Source organism: Helianthus annuus, chromosome 8 (assembly GCF_002127325.2).
Source record: "Helianthus annuus cultivar XRQ/B chromosome 8, HanXRQr2.0-SUNRISE, whole genome shotgun sequence".
Classification (NCBI taxonomy): domain Eukaryota; kingdom Viridiplantae; phylum Streptophyta; class Magnoliopsida; order Asterales; family Asteraceae; genus Helianthus; species Helianthus annuus.
In genome coordinates this window covers 40847396-40869768 of record NC_035440.2, presented here as the reverse complement: position 1 = coordinate 40869768, position 22373 = coordinate 40847396, and the positions used below count along the sequence as shown (strand labels likewise).

Genomic DNA, 22373 nt, shown 5'->3' with positions numbered 1-22373 from the left:
AAGCTTAGAATTTTATTTATTGTTATTAGGTTAATTAAGACAATAAATAAGAGATAAGTGTGAAATATATGATTTATCTTTTATTGTTCTTATATTTGAAACATACACTAAATTTAAATGAAATAGTAATTATCCATAATTAAATAAAAGAGTTATCTATAATTTGGTGGAAGAGGCTAAACTAAATAATAATAATAATAATAATAATAATAATAATAATAATAATAATAATTTATATTTAAGTAAAACAATAGATGGTTTAATATGATGACAAGTGTCCCACAAATGGTTTCTTTTATTATAGTAGATATATATATATATATATATATATATATATATATATATATATATATATATATATATATATATAATAAACTAATATTAAATGTTATCCTAATTTATTAAAAATATAACTTTTTTTATTATTTGGTATACAAAATTATATTTATTCAACTCGTGTAAAATACGGGGTTTGAAAAATATAACTTTTTTTTATTATTTACTATACAAAGTTACCTTTATATAACCCGTGTAATACACGAAATTTTTAAAGATATAACTTTTTATCATTTGCTATGTAAAATTAGATTTATTCAACATGTGTAATACACAAGGTTTTTAAAGATATAATTACTTTATTATTTGTTAGATTTTTCAACCCGACTATACACGGGTTTTTTAAAGATACGACATTTCTAGTATTTAATATACAAAATTACATTTATTTAATATGTGTAATACACATGGTTTTTAAAATTATAACTCTTTTTCAGATCTATTCAACACGTGTAACATACGAGGTTTTTAAGGATGTAATTTTTTTTATTATTAGGTAGATTTATTCAACTCGATTATACACGATTTTTTTTAAAGATACGACGTTTTTAGCATTTAGGATACAAAATTACATTTATTTAATCTGTGTAATACACATGGTTTTTAAAGATATAACTTTTTTTATTAATTTTGATATATAAAATTACATTTATTTAACCCATACAATATGGGGTTCATAAAAATATAATTTTTTATTATTTAATATATAAAATTACATTTTTTCAACCCGTATAATACACGGGGTTCTAACCTAGTATCTATTATCTATATTAAAACAAAACATTTTAGTGCCACTTGGCATTATCTTAAACCTATTAGTGCCACCTGTCATCTAAATATTCCTCACAAATTTCGTTTGAGCGGCAAGACGTCCATTCAGGCGGTGGAGTTGGTCGGTTACGTTGGATATTTCCGGTAACATAAATTGAAACAACGGCGGTGACGGAGTTAACTATAATTATCAACGCTACAACCGCCTCTTTCTCACAATCACCAAAACCCTTTATCACTCTTCTTCTTCTTCTTCTTCTTCTTCTTCACTTACCATTCCTGTAAGTAATCAATCTTTTCTTTCTGTTTTTATTTCTTCTTTTAAAACAGTCACAGCGGTTAGATTATTCAACAATCTTTTCTGAAATTCGCATTATATTTACAGTTGTTGTTTCTTATGGAATTTAGATGGTGTTTGTTATTCTTTGTTTCTTCAATATTGGTTAATTTTTATGGTGTTCTGTAATCGTTTGTTTGAATAGTTGTTAATTGCAGATAAGGTGTTTGATGAAATGCCACCCTGTGTTTATTGTGTATTTGTGTTCTCTGAACACATAAACTGATAGTTAATGGTTCTTGATACATGTTTAGTGTCAGTGTTTTTGCAATTAGTGTTGTAAATATGAAAACTGGGATCTTTATTTATATATAGGCTATTCAATTATTTCATTTCGTGGGTCCATGTGACAAGATATTATGGTTGAAGGAGAAATTAAGACTTGAAGTGGGTCCAATTTACTTGAAGAAGTTGAGATACACCTTTAAATTGGAGGATGCCAAATAGTGTAAAAAGAATGGCAAGTAGGTAAATGAAAATATATGTATTTTTTTTTACTGGGAATTTAGTTTCAGTGAAATTTAGGGAGTTGATACTACTGTAAACATGGCTAAAATATTCCAAATATTCAATCATATCATATTCTCTTTCGTTTTAGCTTTCTTCATGTTGACAAATGCTTTTCAGACTACCAAATATTGATGAGGGGTTGTAGGATTTATTCGTCTGAATGCATGTCATCCTAGGAAAGAGTAGGGTGTGGTACCATTTGATGTTGGGAAAGAGCCTTTAGCTCCAGTAAATCCATGTTTTTTTTTTGTTTTTTCATAAATGATACTTCTATAGACGTGGATATATTTATTGCATTGGATAAAAAATGGCTTTCTTGGTCGAATTGCAGGTTGTTTTTAATTTTACTAACACGTCCCTATTTTAAACTTCTATAAAAATTGCAGTAGGTATATCAAGGTTTGAAGGGTATTCATATTATGGGTATTCATATTACAATATTTGCTTCCTTTATTCCAAATTTTCAATTAAATCGCAGTATGTGAAATTAAATTTTAACATTCATTCCATGGCTCAAAATGTTGTTTATGGTATATTTACACTAAAGATAAAAAAACATGTACAGATGCGCATGATATATACGTCTTTCAAGAAAGATTATTCATAATTCATATCTGGATATCAAGAACCCTGCACTAAATCTTAGATTTATCATTTACGATTTCGTGCTTATATTTTGCTATCTCAGATATTCATTTCCAAGTTCAAGCAAAGTTAATGAAAGTAAATGTAGATGGGAACAAATCTTTTTTATACAGTCACCGTTCAAACTCTCTTATGCCAAAATCTGGATCTCAGATCCAGTCAGGCCATTCAGATGAATATATTTGTTGAAACATAAGTCGGTAAAGTACATTATGAGTTTGCTAATGTTTAACTAAAAGCATTTTATTTTAACTATATATTTAGAAAAATCAAGTAAATGTAGGTTCTTTTACAGTGGTTCTTGATTGGAGCATATGTGTTACGTGTATTCCGTTGCAATTTTTTTGGTATAAAATTCAGCTATTAACTTATATCTAATTACAGGACAGAGGCCAGAGGTTATTCAGATATTCCAACAAGGCGGTAAACATTCATTTTTTAACCTTTTGATTTAATTTATGTAGCATATTCAATCTTAATGTTGTTTGTACTTTTGTTGATTGCCTAAACAGGTTCTTGCGGTTACTAATCGAACAACTGCACTTGCCTACCTATTGTTTGGTTTACTGTGATCCATATGGCTTTGACTTTTTGACTACATACTGATTCTCTAGAACTTCCACCACTCTCTTGGGGGAAGAACCATAAATTTATACAATGGTTTTGAAATCCCAAATATTCTCAGGTAGTGTGGCAGCAGCACCAACATCATCTAAAAAGAGCCATGACGACTTGCGTGGGCGTGAGTCCAAACCGGTGATGCCTGACGCATCAGCACCAACTGCTCCCCACGGTCCACCGATTGGTTCAGGCATCAGACCAGTGCTTATATCATCCTCAGTTTTAAACCAATTACATTGTTCGGTCTTTTGACTAAATGCTAAGGTATGGCTAATAATATAATTAAGAGAGTTTTTATGATTCTTTTCTATTTTTTAGTGTCGTTTATTCTAACCGGACCCGTGATTAGGATCTAAATCAAATTTGCAGAATTTAGCTTGCTCTTACCGAATTGTATGACACAACAATTTGACCTCAATGAGAAGATGTGAGGTATGCTGATTGCCTGGTCACTGATGTAACTTTTCGGTCATTTTTCTGGCATATTAATTGAACAAGTATTATTTGTTTCTAAAACAAACACAACTGGTGTTGGTCCATTAGTTAGCACATATCTCTTCAATTGAGTGTTCGCGAGTTCGATTCTCAGCCCTTAGATACCATTTAAATATGTTCTATGCCAGTTTTCTACAGTTTTATTGCGACGCTTTGCCCTCAAAAGACCACTTTTGCTGTACTTTATTTCCATAAAATACGGTATTGTTTATTACAAATTATTGCTGTAAAAAAGATCCTTTTTGTGCATTTTTGTTGTATTTTAATGCCACAAAATGTTGTCTTTTATTGTTGTGTTCGTTCGTATAATCATCTCTAATGGTTATATTTAGGGATTCCGTGTCCGTTCATATAATCATCGCTAACAATTATATTTAGGGATTCCGATTTCATCCCAATATGATAACACAAAATAGTAATATTGATTATATTTTGTATGTTTTGGTTTATTTTCGTTCTAATCCGATTTGTATTACTATTATGTTACTTCATCATAAACTAGGGTTTTGGCTGGTATTAGAGAAAGGGGAAATAACAGTAATACAAATTTAATTTGTATTTACTTCATCATCGTGACAGGAAAAAAGAAAAAAAAGGGGAAACGACAGTTTGGTGGCTGGAAATGGCTGGTATTCTCCTTTTTATTTCTTGCTTTTGTTTAAATTGCATAGTAATTAAGGAGAAAAAGGGGGAAAGAACATGCCAAAATGATTAAAATCTACATCTATGGGGACGTCATACTTTGATTGTTTTTTTCTAATAATGTTAGTGGTTTGTTGGAACTTTAGAAAAAAAAAACTTGATATTTTAAGATCATTCTACACATTGATACAAGAGAGCTATCAATTTAAAAGTTAGGTTTAATGGGAATTTTATCAAAGGGGGAGCTTTCAGATGGTTTGAAATTATAACATTTGCCATTTTCACAATCTTTACCATAGTAAAAACTTAAAAAGTGTCCATTTAAACTTGAAAAGTCTTGACCCGTTATCCAATCGACCTATATGCCACATCTACTGAATCTTTATACGGGTTTTTGACGAGATAAGTGTTCATGTGTTCTTGACTTGGTTATTATTTTCAGGCTGATAAAGTAAAAGGGGAAAGCTAAACGTCTCTAAAGTACAATGCATATGTAGTAAGACAAGATGCGCAACACTAGAGTCGAAATAGGGAGCGACAGAAGAGACTATATTAGTCGGTGGCCATACAGCTACAAACGGTTGTTGAAAGTGCAACTACAAGCAGCTATTGAAGGTGCATATGCAAATTTGGCAAATGCCTTTGGAGTTGTACTCTCATCATAAAATAATTCACTCATTGGTTCGTAATCTTAGTTGGGATATACTTTTTTTACATTTATAAGTAACTTTTCTATTTATATGAATAACACATGATGTGTTGGTCTGGTGGTTGGAACGTAAGGTTTAGGTATGCGTAATGACAATTTTATAATTCACTATATTTATTTCCTTCGGAAATTTCGTTATGATCATCATAATCATAAACGTATAATGTTCTTTGAATCTATACCTCGAAACATATTATTTTGTCCAATCCGCCAAGTTCGCGGGTATTAGCACTATTTGGTAATATAAAAGAGAGTGGTTAAATTTCAAACGTCAGCTAAAGTTCACGTTTTGTAGTTTTAAACGTTGGTGTGTTTAGATGCACACGTTACATTCTATTAGATAGTGATTAACAAGTTTACAAATATATTTCAAATTTTGTATACTAAGTAGTATAGACGTAATTTAAAAAAAAACATATCATTTCTCAACATCGCGAAATTCGTGGGTATTAGCACTAGAAAGTTTCGGCTATCTCAGATATGTAATATATAAATTCAGCTATCGAGAATAAAATAGTTTTTCTTCGTGTATTAGAAAGATAATTCCTCTGACGTTGTATCCAGTAAGGTGGCTAACCCTCTCTCTGATGATCCTCTCTCTCTCTCTAGCATGCATTATTTAATACATTTTAAGTAGACCTGGTAATTCCAACCCAAATAACATAAAATGGGTTTATTTGGACTTTTAAATATTACACCTTGGGTTATTTTGGGTAATAGATTATTTACAAGGGGTTTAAATGGGCATACTTAAAAATTAAAAAGGTAAGGTATGGGTCAAGATGAGCATCTATTGGCGACCCTTATACGTGAAGCCTAAGTTTGGAAACGCCTAGAACAAAATTGATGATCTACATGGGCTTCAATGCCAGTAGATATTATATATTTGTGTTAAGCCACCCGCGAAACTCGCGGGATCTTAAACTAGTTATTAATATAAAATAGAAGGTTGACTTTTTTAAAATTGAAATGTTTAATTTGGTTGGGGAGATGATGTTGGTAAATAGTAATTATCGTATATAATTCTTTCTCAATATACCCTCTCTCCATTTGTTGATTTATCTCGATCCTTTTTTTATTATTATTATTATTTTGTTATTCCTTGCACCATATAAAACGTAATAAAACTGTTAAATGCTAAATGACAAAATGAATTATTATTATTTTAAAAACCTTTGATTTAAAGCCTTTAAATAAGTGCAGAATATGTTTCCATTTTACTATTTTTTCTTTAAATGACATGACATAAAATCAAGGGAAAGTCATGAAGAAAGATCCAAGTTGTTAATATATATAAACTAGGTTAGAACCCCGTGTATTACACGGGCTGAATAAAGATAATTTTATATACTACATAAAAAATGTATTTTTAAAAAGCGTCTATTGCACTAATTGAACATATACATGTATTACACGGTTTAAATACATATGATGTAATCGGTTAACATGCACAGTCGTTAATATATGTTTTTTTTTTGAAAAAATGAACTTTGATATACTATATAATTTTATAACATTTTACTTTGTTTTTTTTTTAATTTATTATTAGTTAGAAACTTGTGTATTACATAAGTTATAACATTTTACATTGTTTTTATTTATTTATTAATAGGTTAGAAATTTGTGTGTTCTACATAGTTGAATCAATAAATAAGAGATAAGCGAAAAAAATAATAATTATATAGCAATAATCATTGAAATTAATATTAATAAATAAAACAATATATATTGGTTCTACTATATAAGCAAAACGATTCATTTATATTTATTATATGAATATGTTCTATATCAACTAATATCTAATCTATTTTGATGCGCATAAATAAAGAGATACATGATCATTTATATGTTTCTTAGCTAAAAGAACATACGAAAGTATGCAGGAATAATATATGTCATGTAAATAAAATTTTATTTAACATATGTCTGGAATAATGAAAAACAAATGTATTTAATATTTTATTTATATAATTTGAAGATAATTTTATGTATGGTATTGATAATTAAGTAGAAGACAGAGACGGGAAAACATAAAAATAAATAGTTTTAATGAATGACATGTGTTTCCCCTAGCTTTATTTTAATTTATTATTTTTAAGGGAAGTATATAGATTGATATATATTATTTTTTAGATTTTTGTGTAAAAAGATTTTTGATATTAATATAATATTGAAGCACGTAAGAAATTCTAATTTGTGTTCTTTTTATGTAGATTTATTCATATAAAACAAAAATTAAATCAAATTTGTGTTCTTTTTATGTAAATTTATTCATATAAAACAAAAAATAAATCAACGTATTCATTTAGATAAGCTTAAAAATGAATATTTTTAATTAAAAATAAATAGATATTTAAAATTAAGTAGGAGATAATTAAGTAGGAGATAGAGATGGGAAAACATAAAAATAAATAGCTTAAATGAATAATAATTTAAATTAAAGAATGATTATCTACAATTATTATTATTAGTATTATTAATAATTTCAATCAATTACATGAGAGAATGACAAGTGTCCCAAAACAGGTTTCTTTTATTATATAGTATAGATAGCAATTTTAACCAAAATAATATATATATATATATATATATATATATATATATCAATTAACCGTAAATTCTTACATGTATACCATCAAATCATCATAACCTAATAAACACATTTAACGCCAGTCATTCACTTGCATCACAACACGTGACAATGTAAATGAATATATGCATGAAAATACTTCATCCAATAGGAAGATGACACGTGACAATACAAATGAAGATTTTAAAAGGCTTTTAAGCCCAAATGGGATGAAAGATAACATTGTTGTTGCGCCAAGCCGCCAATGACAATTTTTAAGCCCAAAATAGCATTGTTGGAATATTAATAGATGATGTCAAACGATTATTTGGATAAAAATATTTTGCCAATGTAAATCATTCCCTACTATTATTTTCCTTAAAATCAAGTCTCTTTCCAAACGCATCCAATGCGTCAAAATACCAAAAGATTCATTCTAGGGCAGGTGAAGTGTGTAAAACACATCAATTGTTGAGATCTGTGTTGTCAAGGCTCACCCAGGCGCGCGCTTAGACCCACTTTTCAGACCCAACTCAGCCTTCTCGCTTCGCTTTTAAAGCCCCACTTTCAGGCCCTCAAGCGCATTTCCAGGCCAAATTCCAACGAAATTCCGGTCAAAAATCGTTTGAACAGGTTTCAACATGTTCGAAACAATTATAAGAACCCAAAACAAGCCTGGAAACAACCTAAAACAATTTAAACTAGCCCTAAAGAAGCCTAAAATATGTCTAAATCCCTAAAAACTGTATATTCATACTTAACGACTTGTCTAACAAAGCCCGCCTTGCATTGAGGCCCAAGGCTCACCCTTTACGCCTTGAGTGCGCCTTGCGCCTTTGACAACTATGGTTGAGATATCACATATAACACATTAAGAGTATATTTTAAAACTTAATAAAAGAAAAATGTCTCATGCCTTTACTCTGTTTCAGAAATAACCTACATCAAGCTGTATCCTCTCTCACTTGACATTTTGGCAATCCAGCATTATCACAAAATCATATGGATGAATGGTTTAGATAAAAACTCCTAGTCCTAATACAATAACTGCATTGTACAGTGTACACCTCAGCGTACATTATCGAGTTTAACAGTTTCATGAAATATGATTTTGCTGCATGAAAAAATACGCATACAAAATGATGGGATTCTTGTTTCTCTCTGCCAAATTGAACGAGTAATAATCGGTGTATGAAATGAATCTCCTCCAGCCTGTGAGAGCACTAGTTTGACCAACAATATTCGAAAAGTCAAAAGTCAACAGGAGAGTAGGAGCTCCTGTAATTTTGAGAGGGTCCTCTAAATCTTCGAACCAATGACGTAAATGAATTCTGCAAACAAGTCATCAAAGGAACATAGTCAAACTGATTGAAAAACACCCAACAGTTTCAACTCATTTACTTATGAAGGGAATTAATGAAATGATACCCGAACTCTATGAGGCAAGCTGGCCCAAAATTCCAGGTTCGGGATAATCTGAAAACATTACGGTAAGAAAGTGAGTCATGCGAAAAATCCACAAAGAAGACATCCGTAAATCCAAGTAACGGTTCAGGAAACTTACATCTATACCACGAATGCCAAGATAAAGAAACGATAAACAGCCCCGGTTATTAGATAACCTCCAAAGAGAAACAACCGGGGGGGGGGGGGGGGGGGGGGGGGAATGCACATAGGTGTTGGTTGTATTATTTGTAATTTGACAAGTACATGATTAAAAGGGTACTGAACCAGCCCGATTTATTATCTTTGATAGCCAAAACAATCGCGCAACCAGCTGGATGCGTTATTTGAGTAGCCTGCAGAATATACGTAATGCATGTAAGAAATTGGCTGCTAAAAGTTACAGACAAACGCTCAGAAATTAGAATACTCACAAAGTTACAATTCCCAAACTTTTCAAGTGTCTTTGGTCCCTGCAAAAAAGCAACACGTAAAAGAATTAGTTGATATTACCATTACCATATTATAAATTAGGAAGATGTTGATGCTTCATGGAATGTACTCCATGCATAGGGAGTCTTTCAAAAAAAATTCTAATTTTTCACTTCTAACCCAATGGTTTGCATTTTGTGCATTTTAAGCTTTTTGTTTTTTTACTATTAACACAAAACTTTTCATCTTTTGCAATTTAACCCCAACACTTTTTTATTTTCAACCTTGATCCACGTATTTTTCATCTTTTGCAATTTTTTTGTTTTATGTTTCGTTCATATTATAAATTAGGAAGATGTTGATGCTTCATGGAATGTACTCCATGCATAGGGAGTCTTTCAAAAAAAATTCTAATTTTTCACTTCTAACCCAATGGTTTGCATTTTGTGCATTTTAAGCTTTTTGTTTTTTTACTATTAACACAAAACTTTTCATCTTTTGCAATTTAACCCCAACACTTTTTTATTTTCAACCTTGATCCACGTATTTTTCATCTTTTGCAATTTTTTTGTTTTATGTTTCGTTCTAATTTTGCGAGTAAACACGTCGTAACGTACGTGTGGGTTTAAAAGTTTTTTTTGACTATTTTTTCCCATTTGACAAGACCGTCATAACGCGTTTATTTTCCCTGTTTGACAGGTTCGTCGCAACGCGCGTGGTCTTCGATCGACTTAGTTACTCTTTTCTATTTTTACATTTCAGTCTAATTTCTTCGCATTAACATGTCGCAACTGGCATACGTGGTTCAACAATTTTACGTATGCTTTTCGTTCGGTCTTATTTTTTCCTTTTTATTTATTTTGTTTTTACGAGCTTTTCCGATGTTGTTGGTCGCTTGTAGTTGTGTAGGATTAGTGCTACTTGGCACGGTCTATGCCCCCGCCGCAACGCGGGGGCCCTTAATACTAGTTTAAAAAAAAGAAAGGATAAACTGAAAAGGGAAAGTTTCTCACTTGAAATTTCTTCGAATCGCAGATAACAGAAACAGAGAGCGAACAATTCATTTCGGGACCTTGGTGCCACATTTCAACGATTACACCCATGCTTGGACTCTTTTTATCTGCCAATTTTATAACCCAAAAAAACGCATACGTTAATCACGGGCATAAAAAATATCACTTCTTTGCACAAGAAAATAAATAATAAAAACCGAAGCATCCAATTTTTACCGATGAGATTTGTGGTGATGCTTTGGGTGCGCCCAATAGTGGTACATACAGAATAACCCCCTGTATTTGTTCCATGAAACTTCATTAGCTGTTTTAGAAGCTTCTCTTGTATATGTTGTACCGTAAATGATTTAAAATATATGACGATACACGATATTGTATTTATAATTTTATAGATGCTTTATTGAGGATATGCCTAATATATTACTGGACATAAGGGCACTGCAACCCGTCCCACATCGAGATTGTCCCCCACATTCCTGTAAAAATAAAAATTAAATCATCATAATATAATCTGTATAAATAGATGAGAAACAAGATAAAAATACTCGAGAAGACTTTAAAGTTTGGCCATGGCAGGTGAGGAAAGAACTTATTCACTCAATTGATTAATCTTTTAGTCCCAAAACTAGTGCATCTATTAACTTAGGAATTAAAAGGACTTCTTCTAACTATAAAACTGATATAAATTTACAATTGAGTTAAATGTCATTTTAGTCCCTGTGGTTTGGGCTATTTTACCACTTTAGTCCAAAGGTTTTATTTTTCGCCTGTGGGTTCAAAAAGGTTTCATCGTTGCCATTAAGTCCACTGGGTTAACTTTATCCATTTTTTCTGTTAACAAGAAGGGCAATTCGGTCATTTTATATGGCCGAATTGTCCTTCAAGTTAACAGAATTACATATGAAATGACTGAATTGTCCTTCTCGTTAACAAAAAAAATGAATGAAGTTAACCCAGTGGACTAAAATGGCAACGGTGAAACCTTTTTGGACCCACAGGCGAAAAATAAAACCTTTGGACTAAACTGACAAAATGACCCAAACCACAGGGACTAAAATGGCATCTAACTCTTTATAATTTTAGTATTATTTACCTTGGTTTTAAAAAAGCACATGGGATACGATGCGTTTTAATCCCAAATACCGATGCGTGATGCGCATTGCTTGAAGTGCGCGCAATCGCGCATCATGTATGTGAGGCGTTCGTTGTTAAAAAAAATTTATGGATGATATTAAAACTTGTTAACTTTTAAAAACTACTATGTAAGATACTCTCATTGCAGTCACGATTTAATCATAGTTGTCAATAGCGAATAGCGGACGACAGCGACAAGCTACCTATACGCTACGTAGCGATAGCAATGAAATAGCGGACGCTATTTCACATTTAGTGATACACTAAAAGAAAATTTTAGTAATATTTTATATGTATATTTTACCAAAAAAAATAAAAGAAAATAAAAAAGTTACAAAAATTTCGCTATTTCCCGCTATTTGTCGCTACGACACACGAGTGCTATGCTACGCTATTCGATACAGCGGGCGCTATGCTCGCTATGAACAACTATGCGTCCAATATGTTCAAATACCAGTCAACTGTATAAGATGCCCAATCAGACTGCATCATGTGATGCGCGCATTATGCGCTCTTGATGTGCGCATTTCCGCCTCAAGGCTATTCTTTCATCAAGTGTTATGCTCCTCCGGTCAAGGTGCAATTATAGGGGGAGGAGAACGGTCAGATATCCATCTCAAGCGATGTGGAAGGGGGATATTAGTTCACTAGAGATGGTTATTGTAACCCCTGTTTCACAATATATAAGGTACTAATATATTCCATCCGAATAATTGTTTTGAACATAATAACAATGCAAGTAACTGTAACTTGAATGACACTTACCAAACAATCAAAACATCTTGGCGGATCATGGTTGAAAATCATTCCATCGCAAAGCTGCTCCATAAACAAAAGAAAGTCAGCTTTGAATAACAAGGCTGATGGCATTTATGTATGCACACTATATAAATATGTCTCCAATTAGCAAAAGTCCATCTTTTGGCTTCACCCTACAACTATATTATCAATTTAAAGTTAAATGAAATGAATGAAAGAAAGAAGCAATTATATCTCTCTCTAAAGTCATAAATACATTTGAGGAAAAAAAAACTCAGAAGAATCATGTTCATTAGACTTCTGTAGTCTTGTTATTGATCAGACACACTGAAGGCGTAATATGCAAATTCTGAAATCGTATGATTTAATCGTAGCAAAGGCTAGGCGAATGAATTGGGAAATATAGCAATGAAGTGTAACCTGTTAGAGACAACCTGAAACCAGACCACCGTTCCATTAGACGACACCTTGTAATATCTGATTCAGATTAATTAACGATATGGTTACCGTTAGCTCACTACAAGCAAATTTAACACCCAAAAGTCAACTTAACTAAGCATTTATTTCAAGTTCAAAAAGTACACATGTGATTCAAAATAAAAATAAAAACTTATAGATATCAAGAAATAAGTTGGTATTTAAATGGCATGATGAACCAGGTAAAATGGAACTGAATGAATTTGGGTTTGCATGGGGAAGAATATGACAGAAAAATATGATTTAATTAGGCCTGTAAATGAACCGAACGTTCAGTGAACCGTTCGACGGAAAGTTGTATATGCTCGTTTATTTAATAAACAAACAAAAATGAACAAACATTTTGTTCATTTAGTTAAACAAAAAACATGAACACATCTCATTTGTTTATTTATGTTTGTTCATTAAAATCCGTGTATGTGTTCATTTAAATTCGTTTATGTTCATTCATATACGTTCATTTATGTGCTTTAGTTTACGCTTAGTTTAAGTTTGTTCTTTTACGTTCGTTTATATATTCATTTTATTTCTTTTATGCCCATTACAATCTAGTCTGGTTTTATGAAATCAAAATATCAACCATTATAACTTAGTCTAGCTTTATCAGTTTTTAGGCCCAATAGATTGATGTTCACATTTCATCTACGCTCAATTATGCTTGCCCATTTATGTTCGCAAATCGTTTGTCTATACTATTTACAAGCGAACATAAACAAACACTACATGTCCATTTTCTTAACGAACAAACACATACAAAAAACTTGTGCATTTAATTGTCCATGTTCGGTTGCTTGTATCAATAAAATTTAAACAAACAAACACGAACATACCATGCTCGTCTTTGTCAGCTCGTTTGACATGCCTAATTGAAACGATATTTATTTATTGATATAAACTCATTAAATTATATCAATTTGGGCTATTTTTATAATTTTATCTCTAATCAAATCTCCACCTAACTCTTTCCACCAAACTTCCCACCATCACTTAACCATATTCAACCTATAATCATATAGACTATGAGTGATTGTAAATAAGATAATGCGCATTTATTTACATTCCATTATACACTAATCAAATAACCGATCATAATCAAATCCACTGAATAATATCTGGATATAAACATATGAAGTAGGAAGTACCCGTCTTCGCTGAGAACACCATGAGTGAATGTTTCAGAAGGAGAAGCCAAATTGTAGCTATAAAGCTTGTTATCTTTCGTAACATTGAACTCGCAGATCGTAGATACAGAATGAATTGCATCAATAGTGTATATAACTATCAGTAAACTGAGAATGTGGAGTGATAAACAACGTAACTGCATATTCTACTGATTATTGTTGTTCGGTTTTAGTTGGAAATCAATCAATTAATTGGAGTTGTTACAATTTGGGGGAGATAAAGGAAGTTGAAAAATTAGGGTTTTGAAATTCGAATCGAACGTACTTGACCCCATTTTTCGTGTGTGTGTGTGTGTGAGAGAGAGAGAGAGAGAGAGAGAGAGCGCCTGTGACCGTTGTTGGGTACTGTTGCGAATCAATGAGAATGCATCAGTTTAGACCGGCCCAAGCCCAAGTGTGATAGTCCGATAATCTGGCCCAGTATGTGGCGTATTTTTTTTTTTTTTAACGGCCAACAAACTTAATCCCGAACACTCTCGGGGTACCCACTGGACAAACGGAGTACTCCGAGAGTAACCCGAGTCCACCACCAATTCCGGGGAAAACCCGGTAACCCACCCGCCCATAGGCACGACAGTGAAATTACCGGTAAAACCCGTTTGGCTCAAGGATCCAACCCAGGTTTCCCTGGGTCTCCTATCATTGCCCACCAGTGCCTCACTCTGCACCAAGTGAGAGTCGAACCTGCATCTCTCAAGAGAAATGCAAGCTCTCCACCACTTAATCTAGAGATCATTGGCAGTATGTGGCGTATTTTAATAACTAGCAATAAGGCCCGTGCGCGTTGCAGCGCGGATACAAAACAAAATCGAATGAATTAGTCCAAGCGTTATGTGATGCGTTAACCATTCGAATGCGTATTTCAGCGTATCTGATTGAATTTAATGTAACCTATATAAGCATTCCGGTTGAATGAAAATGTAAAATAAATCGAATTTATATTGTACAATCATAACGTATTATATAGTAGTGTGAGGTTCATTGGGGAACAATAAAAAAGTGGGGAACCGACTCAAACGAACTCCGATTGGACTTATTCCAGCGGCGTTGGAACCGGCTCGTCGAACCCTAACTAGGATATCTTAACCCTAAACCCTAAATTAAAACCCCTAAACCCTAAATATATTAGGGTTTGGTTTTTAAGGTTTAGCTTTAGGGTTTAGTTTTATGGTTTAGGGTTTAGCTGTAGGGTTTAGGGTTTAGGGTTTAGCTTTAGGTTTAGCCTTTAGGGTTTAGCTTTAGGTTTAGCCTTTAGGGTTTAGCTTTTAGGGTTTATAGTTTAGATTTTACGGTTTAGCTTAGGTTTTAGCCTTATTTTTTAGCTTTAGGGTTTAGAGTTTAGGAGTTAGGATTTAGGGTTAAGAGATCCTAGTTAGGGTTCGACGAGCCGGTTCCAACGCCGCTGGAATGAGTCCAATCAGAGTTTGTTTGAGTCGGTTCCCTGCTGTTCCCCACTTTTTTAGTGTTCCCCAATGAACCTTCCCCTTATATAGTACTAATTAGAGCTTTTAAAAAAAGGGGAAAAACCACAATTTGACTCCGCTCATTTCGGAACAAAATTTACGAAAGGTACATAAAATAAGCACAAAAATGTATTATATTTGATCTGACTCGTTTCCCAAAAAAGTTTACATCGAAACGTAGAACAACTCGAATTAATAAAAACACATACATAAAAAAGTGCATGTAAAAATGTTTTTTTCTAAATGAACATGTATTATATTTGACCTGACTCGTTTCCGGAAACAATTTACGTTGAAACATAGACACACTCAAATTTATACCGACACGTACATAAAAATATGAATGTAAAAAAGTAATTAACAAAAGAGATTGACGAACGAAAGTTATTTAGAGAAAATTAATTTAGTAAAAAGTTAGGGTCTAAAAATGCCAATTGCTAAGGTAGAGGATATTAAAAATGAAGAAATAACTAAAATTACGAAGTCCAAAAGTTGAAGGGCCATCCAAAGCCAGTGGAAAATTCCACCGATATATATGTTTTTTTTTTACGGGCAAAAAAGAACTATACATGTTTTTTTTTTTTTTTTTTTTTTTTTGGGGGGGGGGGGGAAGGTTCTATATACATATTTATTAGAACATATAAAAATTGAGCGTATATTCAAATTTGTGATACCTATGTTATAAGCATAAAACATATAAAACACCGCAAACTCAAAGCCAAACTACGTGCAGAAAATACACGGTTGATATATAGTCAGGTTTTATATCAATCGTGAATGGTTTGGTCGATCTGAAACTCAATCTGCCACATCATGGTTAGTGGTTAGGATTAAACGATTAAAGATAAAAAGAACAAGTATTAATAAGCAACTAGATCATTGATTGTGTTATGACTAGACAATTTACATACCAAGTGTTATCTCCTTTTTATAATCACCTACACATTTCGATATATTTGTATATAGGAATATTAGATGTTAATAATCTCAACTATTCATCGTTGGCTGTCAACAGTCCCAACTTCAAAAATAATCATTGACAATCCCAACTATTAACATATTGGCCTCCAATGGACCCTGACTAACAGAACCCTAACGCTGTTTTGTCTCCGGTCATCGGAAGAATGTTTTTGGCCGGAAAACTCATTTTTGGACAGAAAACTCAACATTTTCGTCCCAAACCTCTTTGTAACCTTATTACGGACCTTTATGAACCTTTTTCTAGTAAAAGCCCCAATTATTGAAGTCGCCGGAAAACTTCTTTTGGCCGGAAAACTCAATATTTTCGTCTCAAACCTCTTTGTAACCTTAGATCGGATCTTTAGAAACCTTTTTTCTGGCCAAAAACGGTTTTCCGACGACCGGAGACTAACGGCGTTAGGGTTCTGTTAGTCAGAGTCCATTGGTGTCCAATATGTAAATAGTTGGGACTGTCAGTAGTTATTTTTGAAGTTAGGATTATTAACGGCCAACGACGAATAGTTGAGATTATTAAAATTCAATATTCCTTGTATATACGATGAAAAACAAAAAATAAATAAATAATAACATATAAGCTTTTTTTTTCTGGATTCTGAGAACCAGTTACTCAATTAATTAATCATGTTTAAAAAAATAGTCTACAAAAGATGTTTAGCCATTATCTTTACTTGTATCATAAGAGGACACGTAAATAAAACAATAAGGAATATCAATACTTTATTTTACTTTTCCATGTAACATGATTGTGTTTCCTTTATTGTTATCATAGTGATAAGTCCCATACTGACGATGACAATTGATTGATTGACATTTCACTGAGAAGTCATATGTTAAGGTTTCAATATAGGCACTATATCATTGTTCCACAAACCATTCGGGATCTTGTTGTTTAAATGTTTAATCATTGTTTGAAGAGGGTTTTGGTACAATAATATATGTGAATTATTCTTAACAAAGCGTTGAGGGTTCAAACCTTATTATGGGTATTTAGGTGGATTTTAGATAGTGTCGAATTCGAGAGTATGTTTGATGACGTTCTAATAAAAAGAAATCAAGTTTTTTTTTTGTTTGTTATGTTTCGTATTTATTAAGAGATCTAGACAACTTTCTAAATCGTGTATGTTTTAAGTATCAGACTAAAGTATTTCATGGGTATGAAAATCTTGATTAAATAAGACAAAAAATTCTACTACAAACGAGGATGTATTTCATGTGAAAAAATGAAGTTATGTTTTGTATATTTAAACATACCAAACACTTCCCTTTTATAGGTAGATAACCATAGCAATGTCAAAATTGCAAATTGCAACTATTTCTTGAAATAGCGTGTCAATCAGCAGTTACAATTGCCGATAGTTATTCGGTTATATCAATGGTAAAACCCTCAAATGAAATCTACCAGTAGTAACTCAATTAGTAGATAATTGGTTGTCAATATAAACTCAACACTGCTATGGCTTAGGTTACTGTTGATCCTAGTTATTGACGTTGACTAATAACTTGCTACCAACAATCAGTCATCACATATGACCAAGTTGCAACTGGCGACTAAGCTACCATAGTTATAGACGATCGACTACTGTTATTCTTCATTCGTAGTTTCATATAATTGTTTGATTCAATTTAATAAGCAATCGTTTATCATTTGTGTTAATTTTTACAATTTAGATTCTTGCTGAAATATGTAAATATTTGGTTTCAAAGGTAAATCAATTATGAGATTCACCTTCAACAATTGGTAATATAGCCAAATATGATTTAGTTCAAAGACGGCAAACACACTTGATCAATCAAGATCGATGGATGGCTATTGGCTTATTTAAAATTTGATTCGGAGATTGGATGATATAAGTCCTAAAGTCATCATAAGCAGGGTTGTAGCTTTCAAAGAAGACAAGTTATATAAAGATGTCGTGGGAGCCAAAAAAAAGGCGAAGCTTTTAGGAATTTGAACCATGGTGACTGGAAAGTTCAGTTAAGGTATAGTTGATTAGAAATGAGTGGTGGTATAAATTATTCTCCTAAAACGTTTGGAGGCAAGGGCAGAGCTTTAGGGGGGGGGGGGGGGGTTGCCACTACTTAGTACTTTAGTACTTAGAGGTTTCAACAAGGGTGAGACCGGTTAAATTTAGCTATGGGTAGACCTAAAAAGCACATTGTACCTTCTGCAAGTAATGAGAACATTTCAACATTTATTTTAACCATTGATGCAAATGAAGATGTTATTAAGCCTTTGTCTTTCAATGAAGTTATTACCTCTGTTGATACAAATAATTAGATTAGTGTGATCGGGGATGAAATTGATTCTTAAACACGAATGAAATTCGGGTTCTAGTTGATAAATCATAGAAATGGGAGCGTTTTTGGATGTAAGTAGATTTTATACATTAAAGAGGGAATTCAAGTAATATGTTAAAGGCTCAAGATTCAAAGTTATGTTTTAGGCTAAGCGTTTTACACAGATTAATGGCTATTTGTAACGAATTATTCTCAATGAAATACTCATCACTCAATACAAACTTGCTATCTATGGAGAAAGTTAGCACTAATGGATCGTTATACTCATTCTTTATTTGTAATTATCCCTAGTTCAATTTAATTTCTTGAGATCTAAAGTTACTTTTTTCATAAAATCTAAAGTCATTTCATGGGGACAAATATTGGTTACAAGTCTCAATCATGGAATAAATAATACAACTCACAAAAATCCAAACAAAAAGCGAAATATCAGGATATGCCACAAGCCAACCACACGCCACACCTCTCTCTCTCAATCTCATCCCTCCACGTGTCACCTCACTCAACGGCTACAGATCCACTCCAATTCTCTATAAACACACACACTCATCTTCATCCCCTTCATCACTCACTCACCATCTCAACAAACAATCCCATATTGTTCATAATTTCTCAACAAAATTATGTTTCTCAGAGCCCCTCTCACTCCCACTTTCTTCACCGGAACCACCACCGATGAGAGTTTTAACTGTCCTCTGTTTTCATCCCCTGTTACGACGTCGTTAAATACCGTTTGTGCGGCGGTGAAAGGCGGTTCTTCGAACCATCGTCCGCTTACTGGGGTTGTGTTTGAGCCGTTTGAGGAGGTCAAGAAAGAGCTTAATCTTGTACCCTCTGGTTATCACCAGTCTCTTGCTCGACAAAAGTATGCTGATGAGTCTGAAGCTTCTATTAATGAACAGATCAAGTGAGTTTTTTTCTACTTTCATTGGAGGTTTTTTGGTTTGAATTTCGGATTTTGCTGTTAGTGTGATTATTTAGTCTCACTTTATGTTTAGTTTATGAAACTTCGAAAGTTGAATTTTGTGTGATGCCAAAGTGCCCACCATGTGTGATTGTGTTCGATAAAAGTTGTAGGAGAACAAGTGTTAAAAGATGATTGCAGACCATGTGTTTGATGAAAGTTGTAGGAGAACCTGTGTTAAAGATGGTTGCCCACCATGTGTTTGATCAAGGTTGTAGGAGAACCAGTGTCAAATATGATTGCCCACCATGCGTTTGATGAAAGTTGTAGGAGAATAAGTGCCCACCATGTGTTTGATAAAAGTTCTAAAAGAACATCAACTGAAAACCATTTTGGCCAACACCTCATGATAAAATATTGATGACTTTATACATACTTTATTTGATATTAGTGGAAGTTCTTTTATGGGATTATATTTAGACAAGGGCAGGGTCCTGAAATTCGATAGAGGTAAAGGGTAAAGGGTTCTTATAAAATCTTTTCTTTTTGTTTTGTCATCTTTGATTTGAGCTTTTGTTTATGCTGATGATTTTTTTTGGGTCTGTTTTCAGTGTTGAGTATAATGTCTCCTATGTGTACCATGCTATGTATGCCTACTTTGATAGGGATAATGTTGCTCTCAAGGGCTTAGCCAAGTAAGTTACTACTACTGTTTTATATATCTATATATTTTTCAAAACCATCTGGTTTTATTCATTTACAACTCGTTAACCTTGATAGGTTCTTTAAGGAGTCTAGTGAAGAAGAAAGAGAACATGCTGAAAAGTTCATGGAATACCAGGTGTTGGGTCATTAATCACCCATCTTTAGCTTCTATTTGCTTTAGATTTGAAAACCGGTCGAACTAATATATCGTTTGTATTTTATTTTCAGAACAAACGAGGTGGGAAGGTGAAGTTGCAATCGATTATAATGCCACTATCCGAGTTTGACCATGAAGAAAAAGGAGACGCATTGTATGGTAAGTTTTTGTACTTATGTATATCCCTGATTAGTTCATTGTAAGTTAAATTTGATTAATCAAGTTCTTTAAAGTTATGGTATAGTTCTGAACTTTTTCTTACCTGCTTTCGATTCTAGCAATGGAGCTTGCGTTGTCATTGGAGAAGCTGACAAATGAGAAGCTTCTGAACCTCCATGAGGTGTTACATACTAATCGCCTTTTGTGTTCATTTAGTGCACAAAAAAATGTTTACATAGAATGTATACCAAGCATAGTCACAACTAAATTCAAGTTTTTGACATGCAACTTTGTGATGAAAACAGGTGGCCTGCAGGAACAATGATGTGCAATTAGCTGATTTTGTAGAAAGCGAGTTTCTTGGTGAACAGGTTAATATCAAATTTTACTGTTAACTTAACCATTGAGTTTACAATGATACTGATATCTATTTTTTTCGAATAAAAGGTTGAAGCAATCAAGAAGATATCCGAGTATGTTGCTCAACTAAGAAGAGTTGGCAAAGGGCATGGTATAATATTCAAAAACTCAATTGTTCAGATTCTCTTTTATCTTTATGAATGCGTAGGTCACAAGTTGCTTTGTAATTTGAGGAGTCGATATGGTAGTTAACTAGTTATTAAAATGAATCTAGGAGGTATTACGCGTTAAAAGTATACGTTGGAACACTTTTAACCTGTTGACCCATTTGATCCGGTTTTTCATTTTTAGCTAAATCTTCTTTTTTTAATATTAAAATATAATCCGAATCGACCCGTTACTAAGTTAATGGGTCAAAACCACCACCTTCGTTAAAAATAGTAACACTATGTTTCGAATTTCAAGTGTTTGAAGTTCTGATCCTTTGTGATTTGAGATACCATTATGTTATATTTACTAAAAACGGTGACTTTTATTCATATTTTCAGGTGTTTGGCACTTCAATCAGATGCTCCTGAATGAAGGTGCTGCTGCCTGAAGGAGTTAAATTTTGTTGTTTCTACTTGTGGTATGTGAAATCTTGTGGGTTTGATTGTGTCTTTCTCTTATGTGTTATGAAGTAAACCCGGTCTAGTTTTAGTGTTGGTGTTGGTATTGCCGTTTTTTTTGTGAATCTTTTAGAGCCAGTCATTTGGTTTGTGCTCATAGCTACTGTATGGCTTTGCAATCAGTTGGTGCAATTAGGAAGTGTCCCTAAAATCAAATCAACATAATTCAAATGAACATATGACACGATCGGTCAGATTTTTTTCTTCTTATTATTATTAACTGTGTATATATCAATATATGGTATGTATTAACAAACCATTGCTTAAAGTTAACTACATGGATGGTTTTGTTAGGGGTGTTCATGAGTTTGTTCAGCTAGTTTTGATGAAAATTTTGGGTCGAACGATCGAACCATGAAGGCGCTAACTACGGTTTCGGAAAACAACAAGCAAACTGACTAGATTGGATGATTGACCGAACAGGCCGGTTTTACCTTTTTATCAACTTTTTTTTCGAAAATATATTGGCCAAACAAGCCGGTTTTACCTTTTTATTAACTTTTTTTTTTGCGAAAATACATCAAAATTAAAAAAATAACAATGATGGTTATAAAGGTTATAAAAGTTAAAGGCATGTTCCACGTTTCCAATTGTTAAAACCATC

General features: G+C 32.8%; 2 protein-coding genes and 1 long non-coding RNA gene across 6 annotated transcripts; 2 read left to right on the top strand and 1 right to left on the bottom strand.

Moving 5' to 3' along the window:
- Positions 1-1159: 1159 nt before the first annotated feature.
- Positions 1160-5124, top strand: LOC110872691. 3 transcript variants are annotated; one of them, XR_002554620.2, is made up of 6 exons: positions 1160-1388; positions 2984-3022; positions 3112-3484; positions 3590-3652; positions 4295-4344; positions 4800-5124. It is a non-coding gene; the product is annotated as an uncharacterized LOC110872691 (long non-coding RNA). The 3 variants fall into 3 exon arrangements; XR_002554621.2 differs by having other exon boundaries at positions 4218-4344; XR_002554622.2 differs by having other exon boundaries at positions 3570-3652.
- Positions 5125-8530: 3406 nt separating this feature from the next.
- On the bottom strand, positions 8531-14387 carry LOC110872692. 2 transcript variants are annotated; one of them, XM_022121551.2, is made up of 10 exons: positions 14036-14387; positions 12851-12893; positions 12423-12476; positions 10936-10999; positions 10740-10799; positions 10524-10630; positions 9513-9551; positions 9200-9434; positions 9064-9111; positions 8531-8966 (listed from the first exon to the last, which is right to left on the bottom strand). In XM_022121551.2, exons 1-8 carry the CDS (start codon positions 14215-14217, stop codon positions 9324-9326), a joined length of 660 nt encoding a protein of 219 aa, XP_021977243.1. In that variant the 5' UTR covers positions 14218-14387; the 3' UTR covers positions 8531-8966; positions 9064-9111; positions 9200-9323. The 2 variants fall into 2 exon arrangements, with proteins under 2 accessions (XP_021977243.1, XP_021977244.1); XM_022121552.2 differs by having other exon boundaries at positions 10948-10999.
- A 4985-nt stretch (positions 14388-19372) lies between these two features.
- LOC110872693 (ferritin-4, chloroplastic) lies at positions 19373-21979 on the top strand. The gene is made up of 8 exons (XM_022121553.2): positions 19373-19723; positions 20332-20415; positions 20501-20561; positions 20654-20741; positions 20861-20922; positions 21047-21112; positions 21189-21252; positions 21650-21979. Exons 1-8 carry the CDS (start codon positions 19440-19442, stop codon positions 21697-21699), a joined length of 759 nt encoding a protein of 252 aa, XP_021977245.1. The 5' UTR covers positions 19373-19439; the 3' UTR covers positions 21700-21979.
- The last annotated feature ends 394 nt before the right edge of the window (positions 21980-22373 follow it).

Bases quoted from the DNA above. Each gene is read 5' to 3' on its own strand.
- LOC110872692 (XM_022121551.2), bottom strand. From the start codon at position 14,217: ATGCAGTTACGTTGTTTATCACTCCACATTCTCAGTTTACTGATAGTT. The intron at 12,894-14,035 runs GTACTTCCTACT...AATCTGAATCAG, and splicing joins GGTGTTCTCAGCGAAGACGG to ATATTACAAGGTGTCGTCTA. The intron at 9,435-9,512 runs GTGAGTATTCTA...TATATTCTGCAG, and splicing joins AGTTTGGGAATTGTAACTTT to GCTACTCAAATAACGCATCC.
- LOC110872693 (XM_022121553.2), top strand. From the start codon at position 19,440: ATGTTTCTCAGAGCCCCTCTCACTCCCACTTTCTTCACCGGAACCACC. The intron at 19,724-20,331 runs GTGAGTTTTTTT...GTCTGTTTTCAG, and splicing joins TCTATTAATGAACAGATCAA to TGTTGAGTATAATGTCTCCT. The intron at 21,113-21,188 runs GTTAATATCAAA...TTCGAATAAAAG, and splicing joins GCGAGTTTCTTGGTGAACAG to GTTGAAGCAATCAAGAAGAT.